The following is a 16,846-nucleotide window of genomic DNA, read 5'->3' as shown; positions in this document are numbered from 1 at the left end:
AAGGACTGCAATTACAATTAGTCTTTACTCCCAACCTATCTATTTAAGAGCACAGACCTGCCTGATAAAAGTGATAGGAACTGATGTAACCTAGCCCTGAAAAGGACTGCAATTAAAATTAGTCTTTACTCCCAACCTATCTATTTAAGAGCACAGACCTGCCTGATAAAAGTGATAGGAACTGATGTAACCTAGCCCTGAAAAGGACTGCAATTACAATTAGTCTTTACTCCCAACCTATCTATTTAAGAGCACAGACCTGCCTGATAAAAGTGATAGGAACTGATGTAACCTAGCCCTGAAAAGGACTGCAATTACAATTAGTCTTTACTCCCAACCTATCTATTTAAGAGCACAGACCTGCCTGATAAAAGTCGTAGGAAATTATGTAACCTAGTCCTTAAAAGGACTGCAATCACAACTCTTCCCTACTCCCAAGCTATCTGTAGATTTGTGCGAAAATTGGCTTGAAATTAACAAAGTATAGCGCACACAGCAACAGCGGTGTCGTCTAACACGCAGCTGTAGCAGTGAGAAAATGGTGGCGACCGGGAAAATGGCTGGGTCTTATAGGGCAAGGACATGTGACATACACTGCTAGTGACACATGCCCTTGCTTGTGTGAAAAAAAGCAGTTCGCTCCGTGTATGCGCTGCTGATAGGCTGACAGACTGCACTGCCCCACTGTAAATGCGGGGAAGAGAAAAAAAAATGGAGATCTTCATTATTTCTGCAGAGATCCATACCCTGCCCCTCCCCCCATCCCGCTGTACACTGAAACTGCGTATTAACATTAATTTTCAGCATTACTGAGAAAAAATCCAGTTATGATTTTGGTGCACGAACAGTTATCGAACATAACCTCGAACAGAAGAATTTTATTAAAATCGTTCGTGTTCGCTGAACGGCTCGAACACCGCCCAAAACAGCTCGAATTTGAGATTGGCGAACAGTTCGAGTCGAACATCGCTCATCTCTACTCAACACTATCAATTATATATCAAATTGGCATCAGCTCACCATGAAAAAACAAGCCACACACAGCATCAACAACAGAAAAATAGTGTTACAATTTTCTTTTTAACAAACGTTAACATTTTTTCATCACTTAAATAAAATAAAAAAGTTGATGACAATTTGGTTTGACTGTAATTGTACTGAACTAGAAAGAATTTTACTACAATCTTTGGATCATGTTGGGTCAGGCTTTCATCTTTTTATATAGCAAATTTCTCATTTTGACCCAGAGTAATCTAGGTATCCTAGATCCAGCTGCAGTTAAAATGGAATGGATGCGGCTATAAACTGCTAGTCATGTAATACCTGTACAAAATGATCTTGGAGTGACCTCCAGTTTGGTTCCAGCTCCGGTTCCAGTCTTTCTCCCAGATGTTATATGACAGCAGAACCTTCCCGAGTCATTCTCTGTCAGGTTGTTGATAGTGATTGTAGTGTTCCCCTCATAGATGAGTACCTCTGAGTTTTGTGGTCTCTGGACAGCATCTGGGAAGGAGAGGTTTACCCTACGCCAGTAACACGGGTTATTTTGAATGTTCTCGGTACTATTACACCCTATGGACCATGTCACAGAGTAGGCTGGAAACTTAGATGTAAATGAGCAAATGATGGTCACCGACTTTCCAGCTTCTGCTGTCACGTTCTCTTGTTGTGTCGCTACAACTCCTGCTTGGACGGCTCCTGTAAAGGAGTAAAGATGGCCATACACATTAGATAGAAGTAGGTCGATGGTTGAGCAACCCTTGAATGACTGATTGGTGAATGATCATATCCCCACACAGCTAAACACATATTAGACCATACTGGCCATTACAGTTGCAGTTTGATTTCAGACATATCTAACTTATTTCCAAATTACATCAACTCAACATTTTTCTGCTACAAGCCTTATTTTTAAATTTTGCGAAATGAGCCTACAGTTAAAACTACCCTTTTTCTTCAACTTTAAGCTTGGTCAATGGCTTAGCTCCCCTGATTCTGATGCTCTTTTCCATTTTGTACTGCATCACTCCAGTGCAGATATTTACATTTGTTGCTTTTGAAACGCATTATGTGAAATCTTAGATAGTAGTGCAACTGGGTGTTCCTTTAGAGTCTTCTCTGGGGGTGTGCACTTAAACCCCTCCCTCCCAGATGGAGCCAATCAGAGAGCAGCACCTGAAGCTGCTAGATCAATTGTGGAGCTGTGGTTGTCAGTGTCTGAGAGGGAGGCGTAAAAGGGCACAACCCCAGGGAAGATTCTAAAGAAACGCAGAGATTTCATAGAATCATAGAATGTTAGAGTTGGAGGGGACCTCCAGGGTCATCATGTCCAACCCCCTGCTCAATGCAGCATTCACTAAACCATCTCAGACAGATGTCTGTCCAGCCTCTCCATTGAAGGAGAACTCAACAACTCTCATGGCCGCCTGTTGCAGTCATTGATCACCCTAACTGTCAAAAAATGTTTTCTAATATTTAATCTGTATCTTCTCTCTTTCCATTTCATTCTATTGCTTCTCATGTTTCCATGTGGAAATGAAAAGGATGATCCCTCTAAACTGTGACATCTTTGCAGATACTTTTATATACTTCCCACCAAAAGCACCCTATATACACTACACTATTGGGCCCCAACAGCCCTCTATATAAAATATAATGCCCCAACGGCCCCCAATGCACAGTATGAAGCTCCTATAGCCTCTCAAGTTGAAGCATGTTGTCCTTCATAGCCCCCTATATACAGTATAATGTTCCTCACAGTCCACTCTATACAATATAGGGCCCCACAGACCACTATATACCATATGATGACCCACACAGTCCCCTATACACAGTATAATTCCCCACAGCTCAATATATACAGTATGATGACCCCTACAGCTCCCTATAAACAGTTTAGTGCCCCTACAGCCTGCTACATACAGTATAATGTCCCCATATTACTCTACGAGTACTGACTAACACGCTTTTTTCATAACATTTTATACACTTATATCCTATCTGCTAGTTTAGTCATAAGGGCGTGATCCCCTCATTCAGTCAGGGGCGGCGCCGCCCACACATTTGAATTTAGCTCCCGGCTAGCGCTGATGTAAGTGGGACGGTTGCGCAGTATGACATGGCCAGCCTTGGCTCCCCGCGCGTGTGTAGTGAGGCTGTGTAGTTCCCACGTGCAGGGAGCCGCTCATCACAGCGCAGTGAATATGGGAATGGAAAAAGTATTTTATCTTTTACATTACTAATTTGCAGTTTCAATTTGGCTACAAACATTGGAGGACAGAAGTTATAACTGCAAAGAACATCAAGGATGCTCTATATTAAAATACATGTTTGGCTTGGCTAAACTTAACTATTAGTCCCTATGGAAAAAAAAAGGAGTTTATAGTTCTTTAAAGCTAATTTGGTACGGAGGGCAGAAGAATAGCTGTAAAAATCCATTATGATTCCTAATAAGAAGTAGGTGGAAAGGAAAATGTTGTTTTTATAATGATGAATGGTCTATAACTCAGAGAAGATACCTCAAAGCCAGAGATGTGTTTTGGGGACAACCTTGGAGAAAAAACAACTGCAAGAGGGTAGAGTTGAGAAAGTGTCACACTTGTCGGTATGAAGTTAACAAGTTGGATCTCTCTAGAGGGCTCTTCACTACTGGTGAGGGAGTGGGGGAGAAGGAGCTGATGATGGCAAAGAGCCTACAATGGCGGGATCTAGGCAAGAAGTAACGATGTATGAGATAAACAAGGGAGAAGACTTCTCCATCCCCCTGTTCATCCATTCATCCTTTTAGAACCCAAGATTGTTGTATAGTTTGGTATCATTGTGTAGTGACTACATCATTTCCACAGACTGCTGTACATGTCCCTGCATCATATTCAGAGTCTGTATGCATCTGTTCATCAGTTGCCAATAATCATCGACTGTGCCTCCTGTTTCACCTACCACAAGTTAATTGTACAAACCATTTACTGCAAAGTTCAGTAAAACTGTGATTAAATGCACTGAATCTTGAGTGTGCATTACACCAGTCACATGACCTCCGGCATGGCCTTGCAGGCTTCCAAATAATGTCTTGCAGCTAAATCACAAGGCATAGAACAGCCAATCATGAGGAACTATCAAAATTTGTATAAAAGCTGGGAAAGAGAATGCAGCAGCCATCTTTATCAAGATTCAGAATAGAGAGAATGTCAGAGCTCACAGCCATCAATAGAGATAGGAGGAGAAAGCCTTAAAAATCATACTTATACTCCAGACAGAAATACAAGTGCTTCTCACAAAATTAGAATGTCATCTAAAAGTTAATTTATTTCAGTTCTTCAATACAAAAAGTGAAACTCATATATTATATAGAGCCATTACACACAGAGTGATCTATTTCAAGTGTTTATTTCTGTTAATGTTGATGATTATGGCTTACAGCCAATGAAAACACAAAAGTCATTATCTCAGTAAATTAGAATACTTTATAACAACAGCTTGAAAAATGTTTTTAAAATCTGAAATGTCCTACTGAAATGTATGTTCAGTAAATGCACTCAATACTTGGTCGGCTCCTTTTGCATCAATTACTGCATCAATGCGGCAATGTGGCATGGAGGCGATCAGCCTGTGGCACTGCTGAGGGGTTATGGAAGCCCAGGTGGCTTTGATAGCAGCCTTCAGCTCGTCTGCATTAATAAACACTTGAAATAGATCACTCTGTTTGTAATGACTCTATATAATATATGAGCTTCACTTTTTGTACTGAAGAACTGAAATAAATTAACTTTTTGATGATATTCTAATTTAGTGAGATGCACATGTGTATGTATATATATATATATATATATATATATATATATATATATATATATATATATATATAGTATTGTGCAAAACTGTGTGTATTTTTGTAAATGCATATCGTAATACATATGGGCATAATATACTGAAATATAATAATGCCAGTATAGTATAATTACAAGTAACAATAATAGTGAGATAAGAAAGAAAATACATAGATAATGTATTTACTGCGAGGAGGCAGGGGCGGACACAGACTGTAGTGGGCCCCTGTGCAAGAAATTTTGGGGGGCCCCCCCTGCCCTTCATAAGGCAACAAAGTTATGTAAACATAACCCCCCATGTGCATCTCTTACCCCCCCATGTGCAGCTCTCATCCCCCCCATGTGCAGCTCTCACCCCCCGTGCATCTCTCATCCCCCCCATGTGCATCTCTCATCCCCCCAACAGCATAATAAAAACCAAGGAACACACTAGACAGGTCAGGGATAAAGTTGTGAATAAGAGTAAAGCAGGGTTAGGTTATAAAAGTTAGACCATGTTTTGAAAATCTCACAGAGCACTGTTCAATCCATCATCCAAAAATTGAAGGAGTATGGTACAACTGAAAACCTACCAAGACATGGCCGTCCACCTAAACTGACATCTCAAGCAAGGAGAGAACTAATTAGAGAAGCAGCCAAGGGGCCCATAGAATCATAGAATGTTAGAGTTAGAAGGGACCTCCTGGGTCATCGTGTCCAACCCCCTGCTCAATGCGGGATTCACTAAACCATCGCAGACAGATATCTGTCCAACCTCTGTTTGAAGACTTCCATTGAAGGGGAACCCACCACCTCTCATGGCCATCTGTTCCACTCGTTTATCACCCTCACTGTCAAAAAGTTTTTTCTAATATCTAATCTGTATCTCCTCCCATTCAGTTTCATTCCATTGCTTCTCATGTTTCCATGTGCAAATGAGAATAAGGATGATCCCTCTACAGTGTGACAGCCCTTCAGATATTTGTAGACAGCTATTAAGTCTCCTCTAAGCCTTCATTTTTGCAAGCTAATCATGCCCATGGTCACTCTGGAGGAAAACATGCAGTATGTATCTATCTGTATTTTCTTGTTTGCTTTTTTACGTCTTTAGATAAAAGTAGACAATAAATGGAAAGTAGATATTGATTTGTTTTATTAATTTTTATGTCTATGGCAGATTATATTAAATAGAAATTTCTAAAGTTTGTTGTTCCTATTTTTGTTGTTTTAAAAGTTCTCCAATCAAGCACATTTCAGTCCTTATTTTTCTTTAAATGTCTATTCTAAAGAAGTTTATTATTCAGAATATTATACATAAGAATAAACTGGCAAATTCCATAATATATATTTTCTTACCGATCTGTAGAAAAAATCCCAGAAGAGAAAACATGGAAAGAGTCACAGAAAGCTCCATTTTGCGATCAGTGTTGAAAAAAAAGATATAATATGAAGCGCTTCTTCTCTTCTGCTTTATGTCATTTACACATCTCACTGCCCTTAAAATGGAAAATTAGGTTAATGTGTCATTGTGGCCATCCTGTATATTGTGTAAAAGTTATGTACCGTGAAAACTGACCAAACACTACAATTCATCTCTGAAGACCATCAGATAATTTTCATAAAAATGAATCTACATAAAAATAAAAGGGGTTATCCATGATTTTAAAAACTTTTACCATTTTAAAAATAAAGTAAAAAAAAAAATACAATTATTTTGTGATTGTTGCATCTGTAAAAGTCCAATCCGTGCACCTATAGATTTACTTAACCCATATGCCGAATGCCGAAAACGAAAATATATATATTTATATATATGGAGTGAGTCACAGTATTGACTCTTTCTTTAACTGTGACACAAACCATGTCATATATCGAACTGAATGCAAAAAAATTGTGTGTTAAATACATAGGGTGTACAACCAGAAATCTTAAAAAGAGAATCAACGAACACATTTCCAATATGTATAGTAAAAACGCATCCTATTCAGGAGCGGTTAAACACTTTATAGAACAGCACAATGCCAGTGGGGAGTATTTTATGCTTTACGGTATCGAAAAAGTCAATTGTCCGCCAAGAGCGGGAGATTGGCGCAGACAGGTGCTTTTGAAGGAAGTAACATGGATTTTGAAACTAAACACCAGATATCCTAATGGTCTGAATTCTAAACAAGATTTGTCATTCCTCTTTTAACCTTGATTATGAACTTACTATTTTCTTAGTAGTTTGGATATGTAAGCTGATGAGCTTTGTTCACACGTCTGTGGTTTTTGTTGGTGTTTGTGTTCTGGGGTCGGGAGAGTCTCCATGACACAGAGCAGCTGTTCTCTTTGTGGGTTTCACTCCTGGTTTTGACATGCAGACACTGATACAGATTACTGGTCAGTTGCTGATGTGTGAATGAGGCCTTATAGTGATTTTTGAGTGGTTCAATGTTTAGTCACATATGTCCTTCCAATCATCATCAAGATGGAATAAAATTTGGATGTTTTTATACAAGGAATCGGGATGTGCGGTTTTCTCTACTTTTTCCGCTAATCCAGTTGATGGCCTGCAACTTCAACCTGCGCTCCCACATCCTGAGACCAGTTTCTTTCAATATCAGCAGGCAACAGGATTATAAACATGGTAAGCCCTGATTTTTTTCATATATAGGTGTTATTGTGCTGGACTGTGAGCACTGGGCTTTCATCCTGTCAGTAGCTGAGCAGACGATGTGGTTAGAATACAGACGTCCTGCGGTTTTGTCAGATGTAAAGTTGAACATATTTTTTTGCAAAGAAGTTACAACTGTCAGGAGCTATTTTAAGCTAAATCTGCTGCAGCGTCCTCGCTTCTAGTTACTCCAGGACTAATTCATTTTTCTACATACGATATAATTAAGCCAACTGTTGGGTACACAGCTAGTGCCAGGTAACTGTTACTAAGGCATCACTACAAACAATTAAAATTTAGTTTTACCTCCATATAAGACACTGGATGAACCAGACATCAAAATAATAAGTGATAATTTATAGAAACTACGTAACCGTAATAAAGTATGAAAGGATTTAGAGACCGACAACTTTATTAATAAAAGCACAGATTGCATCATCTAGATCATTTATTGACTTGATCCCAGTGGTAGAGCTCACCTGTCTCATATGTGGCTTATGTATCTCTTTCTGAAGGTTGAGACACATTGGTTCTACAAACCCCAATATAATGAAGCGAACAGGCTCTCTTCCACTATTGCAGTTTGTGTACAGGACCCGCCATTCCATTGGAGTTCATGAATAGGTTGTAGTATGAGAATAGTCAAGAAAAGTTAGATTGGTATCAGTAGCAGGATCACTACAGTGGTGTGAAAGTGTTTGCCTCCTTCCAGATTTCCTTATTCTTTTGCATTTTTGTCACACTTAAATGTTTCAGATCACAAAAAATGTAAATATTAGACAAAGATGACACAAGTAACCACAAAATGAAGTTTTTAAATTAAGGTCTTTATTATTAAGGGAAAAAGAAATCCAAACCTACAGGGCCCTGTGTGAAAAAGTGATTGCCCCCTAAACCTAATAACTAGTTGGGCCACCCTTAGCAGCAACAACTGCAATCAAGTGTTTGCGATAACTGGCAATGAGTCTTTTACAAAGCTCTGGAGGAATTTTTGGTCACTCATCTTTGCAAAATTGTTGGAAACATGTGATCTGTGACATTTAAGTGTGACAAACATGCAAAAGAATAAGAAATCAGGAAGGGGGCAAACATTTTTTCTCACCACTGTATAACCATATAAATAACAGGGAAGAAGAGAGGCAGGAAGGAGACATCTTAATCATCTGTCAGAGATCAGTTGTAAGGAGCCTCTTCAAATAGACCACTGGACCCAATATCATTAGGAGAGGCCAGTGGCCATTACATTCTGCCATTGAGGACTGGAAGAGGAGAGCCACGTCTGCATGGGAGAACGTGCGATCCAGAGACAGCTTGGAGGAGGGGAAGGAGCATCAGCTTGTTTAGCAACCCATTGTAATTGATAACCGAGACCCTCAAGAAGGGAGAGATGAGTATCACAGAATACCACTATACCAGGGTCTCTCTATAACAGGTAAAAGTACCAACATTGTTACACATTGTCTGGGAAACTAGAGAAGGTGCAGTGTATAACAATGATGTGTGGGGTTGGATTTTCCTCCATCTGCAGCCATAATTGGATGGGAAAGGCCTACGGTTGGAATATGTGTTATGCATACGTGATAATAAACATGGGGTAAAAGGAAACAACTAAGAAAAAATTGAACAAAACCTAAAGTATTCGGTAATTCATGACTTAGTGGTTTCTGCGCAAACCGGATAAACCCTGAAGGTAAAACTACTGAAGAACACTTCGATCTTGCTCCCTGAAAGGCCATCGAATGTATCTCATACCTCTGAAAGAACCGAAAGTGCAGCATAAAAAGAAACCCCAGAAGTGGTGTACTGGCCAAGATACTGAAAGCAGAATCCACTAAAGACTATCACCAGCAGGGAACACAAGCGGGGGGAGGTTTCAATAGAAGCACCTGCAGTATGATAGGACAGGCTAGATAACACCTGGAAAACACCTGCTGTCCAAAAGCAATAATAAAGCTGCAGAGGTCTTGAGACAGGTGACTGTTTTGCTCATCATGAGATGTTTCTTATGTGGCATCATGGTAATGAGACGACGTTTTATAGGCCATCAGTTGAAGCAGTTGATATTATTTTTCACTAAGTGTCTTGATTGCTTTCTAATTACTTTATAGATGTCAGCTGGCGTCATGACGTTGCAGGGCTTCTTGTACCTCTCTTTCTTCATGTGCTCAACACTTTTTCCCTGTGGCACTGGGTGCTTTCACTGTGTGCAAAGCATCATGAAATCTAAAGATTACCAAAGGATTTTGGGTCACAATGTAGTGCCCAGTGTTAGAAATTTGGGTTTGCGTTCTAGGTCATGGGTCTTCCAGCAGGGCAATGACCCAAACACACTTCAAGAAGCCCCTAGAAATGGATGAAATAAACGGCTAAAGAGTTCTGAAGTGGCCAGTAATAAGTCTCGATCTAAATCTCCTTGAATACCTGTGGAGAAATCTTTAAATTGCTGTTGGGAGAAAACGCCTTCAAATATGAGTGACCAGGAGCATTTTGCGAAAGGAGAGTGGTCCAAAAATTCCAGCTGAGAGGTGTTATAAGCTTGTTGATAAATATAGGAAGCGATTGATTGAAGTTATTTATTGCAAAGGGTGTGCAATAGTGATGAGCGAGCACTAAAATGCTTGGGTACTCATTGCTCGGGTCGAGCACATTGGAATACTCGGGTGCTCGACCCAAGCAACGAGCCCAATGTAAGTCTATGGGAAACTCGAGCATTTTTCAGACGGCTCCCCCCGGCGGTCTGCAAAGGGCCTAAAAATTGCCCAAATCGATGGGAACAGTGCCCAAATGACATGGGAACAGCATGTGGAAGACCCCTGGAAGCATTTCTGACTTTCAGATCACTGCTGTCAGCAACGTTGTGAGACGTATTACGCCACTTTTACGGACTCACAATAAAACATTCAAAAACTAAACCAAAATGGGTTTTCATGGGAAATATGTTAAGGAACATCCTTTCCAGGGTAATGACTTGTATATAAGGCAAAATAAATAACCGAAAACAAAAATACTCTTCCACACTTTGGTCTATGTTCACACGTAGCGTTTTTGATGCGTTTTTGCACTTTTGCATTGCTTTCAACCAAGACAAATGCATTCACCAGGAAATGTAATTTTAACATTTTACAACCTTATCTGGCCATGTGGTGTGTGACACATCATCAGACACATGCATACAGTGCTGAAAAGACATGGGAACAGTATGGGGAAGACCTCTGGAAGCATCTCTGACTCCCAAGTCACTGCCTAAAAGTGTGCCTATCATAAGTGATCCTTGGCGCATGCGAAGATGCATCCCGCCATGCACCTGTCGTTGCAGACTTGCAACATTCACCGTCCAGGTCCTTGTCCCAGTGCAGCGTTCAGTTGTCCCTACCCCATTCCTTGGAATGCAAGCGCAAGTATGCAGCCAGCCACCCACCAACCCACAGGCTGCAATACTACATTGCCAAATTTTTGACAGCTGCTTGCACTTGAAATGTGGCCTTTTAGGCTCGTGGAGGCAGAAGCTGTCCACAATCTTATGGCGACGTTGACTGGGTATCCATACTCGGTCCCCAGCCGCCACTATTTGTCCCGGTGTTGTCTCCCCTTCCACAAGCACGGGTCCCACAACATTACCCGTGCTCTCCCCAGTGCACTTACTGGGAAGGACCGCCTAACCACAAACACGTGGACAGGTGAATGTGGCCAGGGATGGTAAGGAGCCAGTCCACAGCTTTTTTTGCTGAGTTGTATTTCACCACAGCCATATTCTTTAGCTTGGTGAAAGGACTTTGGAAACCATATTTACCCAGCTGTCATTTCTCCCAGGAAGTCCTCTAAAGCTTCTTTCACTTGAAATGTGGCCTTTTAGGCTAGTGGAGGCGGAAGCTTTTCATATATAAAGGACTGGCATAGAGGGAAACTGTATGTACTCTGGGTGTCATTTCTCCCAGGAAGTCCTCTAAAGCAGCTTTTGCAGAAGCAATGGCAGCCCATCCAACATCAACTCGCACTTCTCGGTGGTGCTTTGACACACAAACATCTTTCTTTGTGCATTTAATTTCATGACTACAGAGTTGGTCAATGGCCTGATCTGCAATCCGGTTTGAGAAATAACATGCATAAGCACGTCTGATCCACATTACAAAAAACAGCCATAGAGTGTCCGGGAACCTTCCCTCACACTTTTCTTAGCCAGGGCTGCTTCTCGGCAGGGTTGGACGGACCCACCAGAAAACCGGAGACTCCTCCGGTGGGCCCTGGCTTCTCCTTCAGGAGAGTTCATAGTGCCGAGGTGAGGCCACCACCTGCTTAGCTTTCCGTTACTTGGAATGCAAGCTCAAGTATGCAGCCAGCCACCCACCCACAGGCTGTAATACTAAACTGCCAGATTTCTGGGCAGCTGCTTGCACTTGAAATGTGGCCTTTTAGGCTCGTGGAGGCAGAAGCTTTTCACAACCTCATGTCTCGTGTCCATACTCGGTCCCCAGCCGTCACTATTTCTCCCGATTTTGTCTCCGCCTTCTACAAGCACGGGTCCCAGAACATTACTGCTGGTACTTTTCTGTCGGAATTTGCTTGCCTCCTACTAGCTTGGAATATTTCCAGTAAACTATGGTACGACACCATGGTATTAGCACTGCCCCCAGTAACAGTACCAAAGCCATCCCTAATTTCCTTCTCAGGAATTTTATTTGGTAGACTGATTGGCTGCCCAAATACATTAGTTTCTCACAAAGGAGCTGGAGATACAACGGCAGTAGGTGCAAATTTCTCCAGCCTGTTAGATATTAGAGGGTGAACGGCAGCACATTGGATCAGTGGTTAGCACTGAAGCTTTGCAGCGCTGGGATCCTGGGTTTAAATCCCAGCAAGGACAACATCTGCAAGGACTTTGTATTTTCTCCCCATGTTTGCATGGGTTTCCACCTCAGTAAAAAAGCAGCCATAGAGTGTCCGGGAACCTTCCCACACACTTTTCTTAGCCAGGACTACTTCTCGGCAGGGTTGGACAGTCCCACCAGAGAATACTCTGGTGTGCCCTGGCTTCTACATCAGGAGAGTTCATGATAGCGCTAACTTTTCAGCTGCTATGGGGCTCTTGAGCGGGGGAGAAAGGTGAGCCCTCAGAATCAAATCCTCTGGTGGGCCCAATGTTTTTCAAACTGAAACAGCTTCTCAGTGTGAGTTGTATTTTACCACAGCCATATTCTTTAGCTTGGTGAAAGGACTGGCATAGAGGGAAACTGTATCTACTCCGGCTGTCATTTCTCAATCACCAGGTTCTGCCCATTGTCACACATGACCATGCCTGGCTGTATGTTCAGCGGTGAGAGCCACAGATCAAGCTGTTTTGTTACAGCTTTCAACAACTCTGCAGCACTGGGCGGTTTGTCACCTAAGCTTTAAGCATGTTATCTACAGCACAGCCTGTTGCGGCTTGGCCAAGACAGTGCTGCAGTGCTTTCAGTTTGTGACTGATGTGGTCATTTCGGAGATGGAGGAGGAGGTGCAGGAGCTGAACAATGTGATTACATTGAGGTTACATTGGCGATTCTGTTTTTATATTAAAGAAAGATCCTACTGTTTTTTTTTTTTTTACGTTATTTTTTAAAGCAATTGCAATCACCGGGAAATGTCATTTTAACATTTTACAACCTTATCTGGCAATGTGGTGTGTGACACATCATTAGACACATCCTGTTTCATTGATGATGGAGGGACTCTGAGAGACACATAGAGCAGGGCCACAGTAACGAGTGCGACATGTTCCCATTAGAAAGGAGAGAGTCTGCTATACAGTTATAGGGTATGCAGTGAGTTCAACGGCTGACCAAATTTAGGAAAAACCCCACTAAGAAATTAAAGACACATAGAGCTGGGCCACAGTAATGACAAATTCCCATTAGAAAGGAAAGAGTCAGCTATACAGTTATAGGGTATGCAGTAAGCCTAATGGCTGACCAAATTTAGGAAAAAGCCCACTAAGAAATTAAAGACACATAGAGCAGTGCCACAATAATGACAAATTAACATTAGAAAGGAGAGAGTCTCCCATAGTGTTAGCCTATGCAGTGAATGCAAGGGCTGCCAAAAATTTGGAGGCACTTCAATGCCCCTTGGAAGAGACATGGAGGTCAGAGGGCCTCCTCAAACAGTGTTCCCATTATTAGGAAGTGGGTCTCCCATAGTGTTGGCCTATGCAGTGAATGCAAGGGTTGCCAAAAATTTGGAGGCACTCCAATGCCCCTTGGAAAAAACGTGGAGGAGGGCCTCATAAAATAATGTTCCCATTAGAAAGGAGCGGGCCTCCTATACTTGTAATGCCCATGCACTAAGTGTATGGGCTGACAAACATTTACCCCTGGGGGGGTATACATGAACATACTGTATAAAAATTTTTTTTTACGGGCATCATAAACACCCTTTAAAAACATTATGTGGGTGTTGCATCACAGACCACGGTCGCCTTGGTGATATGGTGGTGGAGGATGAGGAGAAGTAGGAGGACAAGAGCAAATAGCCAAAATCAGGAAGCGTATACCCATGTGTGGGTGTGAAAAGGTGCATGAGAATACATCTCCCAAGAAAAGACACTGGATTTGAGTTTATGTTACGCTGTTATCATTCGGTGGTGTTGAGAAGTCTGGCCCAATCCAGCCATTGTTCATTTTTATAAGAGTCACCTGTCAACATTTTCAGTTGACAAGCAGATGCGCTTATCAGTTATAATTCCACTAGCGGCACTAAAAACCCGCTCTGATAAAACGCTGGCGGCAGGGCAGGCCAGGACCTCCAAGGCATAGAGAGCCAGTTCATTCCACATATCCAGCTTGGATACCCAATAATTATAAGGCACAGAGGAATCAAGGAGGATGTTAGTACGGTTGGTCAAGGTACTCCCTCAGCATCTTCCCAAACTTTGCACTCTTTGTGATAGTGCCCCGCGCCTCAGGACCTGTGCGATGGGAAGGGCTGAGAAAACTCTCACAGAACTTTGACAGTGTTCCCCTGCCTCTGATGGATTGAAGTTGTGTCTCTCTCGCCTGTACTCCTTGGTTGTCCAACGAAGTGTGCCCTCTGGCGCCAGCGTTTTTACATGGGAATTTTTTTAATAGTTCCGCAACAAGGGCCTTCTGGTACAGCCCCATTTTTGTAGACCTGTCCGCCTCAGGAATAAGAGATATCAAGTTCTCCTTGTAGTGTGGGCTTAGAAGTGTCACCAACCAGTAATGACTGTCACCCAAAATTTTGAGAACGCGAGGGTCATGGGAAAGGCAGCGTAACATAAACTCAGCCATGCGTGCCAGACTAGTAACAGGCAAGACTTCCGTATCCTCACCAAGAGGATAACTGACCATGCTCTCCTCCTCCTCCTCCTCTCTGTCCTCTGGCCATCCATGCTGAACAGACGGTATGACAGCTGTGCAGGTAGTACTGTCTATAGCGCATGAAACTAGCTCCTGTCCTTCCTCCTCCTCCTCTTCCTCATTGTCACCCAATCCACGTTGGGATGAGATGAGGCTGGGCTGTGTGTAATCATCCTGTATGGTTTCTTGCTCCATCTCATCGTGCTCCGCCTGCAATGCATCCTCTTTGATTGTGAGCAGACAGCGTTTCAGAAGACAGAGAAGCGGGATGGTGACGCTAATTATGGCGTCATCACCGCTCACCATCTTGGTGGAGTTCTCAAAGTTTTGGAGGATGGTACATATGTCTGACTTCCATGTCCACTCCTGAGCTCTTATGTGTGGAGTCTGAACTGAATACCGACGGCCTTTTTGATGCTGGTACTCAACAACTGCCCTCTTCTGCTCACAAATCCTTCCCAACATCTGCAGTGTAGAGTTCCAATGCGTGGGGACATCACACACCAGTCTGTGAGCCTTAAGCTGCAAACGCTGCTGAAACACAGCAAGGGCGGCGGAAGCTGTAGCTGACTTTCTAAAATGGGCACACAGGCGGCGTACTTTAACAAGCAGATCCGGCAGCTCCGGGTAGGATTTGAGAAACCGCTGAACTACGAGATTAAGCAAATGGGTCAGGCATGGTACGTGTGTGAGCTCGTCTCACCTCAGAGCCGCCACCAGGTTCCCGCCATTGTCATACATGACCAAGCCTGGTTGTAGGTTTAGCGGTGTGAGCCACAGATCTGCCTGCTCTTTCAGAGCTGTCCACAACTCTTCAGCATTGTGCGGTTTGTCACCTAAGCATATTCGCTTCAGCACAGCCTGTTGCCGCTTGGATGAGGCAGTGCTGCAGTGCTTCCAGCTTGTGACTGATGTGGTCATTTCGGAGATGGAGGCTGAAGAGGAGGAGGGGGCTGAGGAGGATGAGGTGCAGAAGCTGTAGACCATGGGGGCAACCCTGATTGACCTAGGGCCCGCAATCCTTGACGTCGGGAGGACGTGTTCCGTCCCAAGGTCAGACTGGGTCCCAGCTTCCATTATGTTAACCCAGTGTGCCGTCAGCGAGATGTACCATCCCTGCCCACAAGCACTTGTCCACGTGTCCGTGGTTAGGTAGACTTTCCCAGTAACTGCATTGTTGAGGGCACGGCTAATGTTTTGGGACACGTGCTTGTGTAATGCAGGGACGGCACACAGGGAGAAATAGTGGTGGCTGGGGACCGAGTACCAAGGGACGGCCACCACCTTCAGGTTGCGGAATGCATCCGTCTCCACGAGCCTAAAAGGCAACATTTCGAGCGTAAGCATTCGTGAAATGTGAGAATTTAGTAGTGTGGCCTGTGGGGCGTTGGCTGCTTATTTGCGCTTGCGTTCCAATGACTTGGGTATGGACAACTGAATGCTGCGCTGGGACAAGGATGTGGACATGCTTCCTGATGCTGCTACTTGAGAGTGTGCAGCAACAGGTGCAGGGCAGTAGGCATCTTCGCATGCACCATGGACAGGGTATTGGCTTGCATGCACGACAGCGGAAGAAGCAATGGTGCCACCTGCAGACACTGTTCTTGGACCTTGAGGTTCAGCCCACAAAGTCGGGCGCTTTGCTGCCATGTGCCTGATCATGCTGGTGGTGGTCAGGCTGGTCGTTTTGCCACCCCTGATGATGCTGGCCTGGCAGGTGGTGCAAATGGCCTTTTTGGGTTTATCGGCAGAGGTTTTAAAAAACAACCAGACTCGGGAGCACCTCATAGTTGTACTGGCAACTTCCTTCATGTTGGTGCTACGGGGAACGGTTACCTTCTTTCTGTCTGCGGCCACCACACTGATTCTTCCTGCCTGTTGGTGTGCTCTGCCTCCCTCCCCCTGTGTGCTGCTGTCCTCGCTCTGCATGTCCTCCTGCCAGGTTGGGTCAGTCACTATATCATCCACCACCTTGTCTTCCACTTCTGCACCCTGGTCCTCCTCCTGACTTTCTGACGAGCCCCTGGGGCAATGGG

The 16,846-nt window shown here is 43.3% G+C and overlaps 1 protein-coding gene across 1 annotated transcript in view; it reads right to left on the bottom strand.

Moving 5' to 3' along the window:
* The window catches only part of LOC141155557 (uncharacterized), a 39,488-nt gene extending 33,269 nt beyond the window's left edge, over positions 1 to 6,219 (bottom strand). The window contains exons 1-2 of the mRNA XM_073642425.1: positions 6,162 to 6,219; positions 1,324 to 1,698 (exon numbers count right to left, since the gene is read on the bottom strand). Coding sequence (XP_073498526.1) covers positions 1,324 to 1,698; positions 6,162 to 6,219 — 433 coding nt within the window. The remainder of the gene's footprint in view (positions 1 to 1,323; positions 1,699 to 6,161) is intronic.
* Between the last annotated feature and the right edge of the window lie 10,627 nt (positions 6,220 to 16,846).

The sequence above is a fragment of the Phyllobates terribilis genome, unplaced genomic scaffold (assembly GCF_046119375.1).
Source record: "Phyllobates terribilis strain yellow unplaced genomic scaffold, ASM4611937v1 Scaffold_7__3_contigs__length_470593459, whole genome shotgun sequence".
Lineage (NCBI taxonomy): Eukaryota > Metazoa > Chordata > Amphibia > Anura > Dendrobatidae > Phyllobates > Phyllobates terribilis.
Note: the sequence above shows the minus strand (reverse complement) of the source record. Positions and strands in the feature narration are given on the sequence as shown.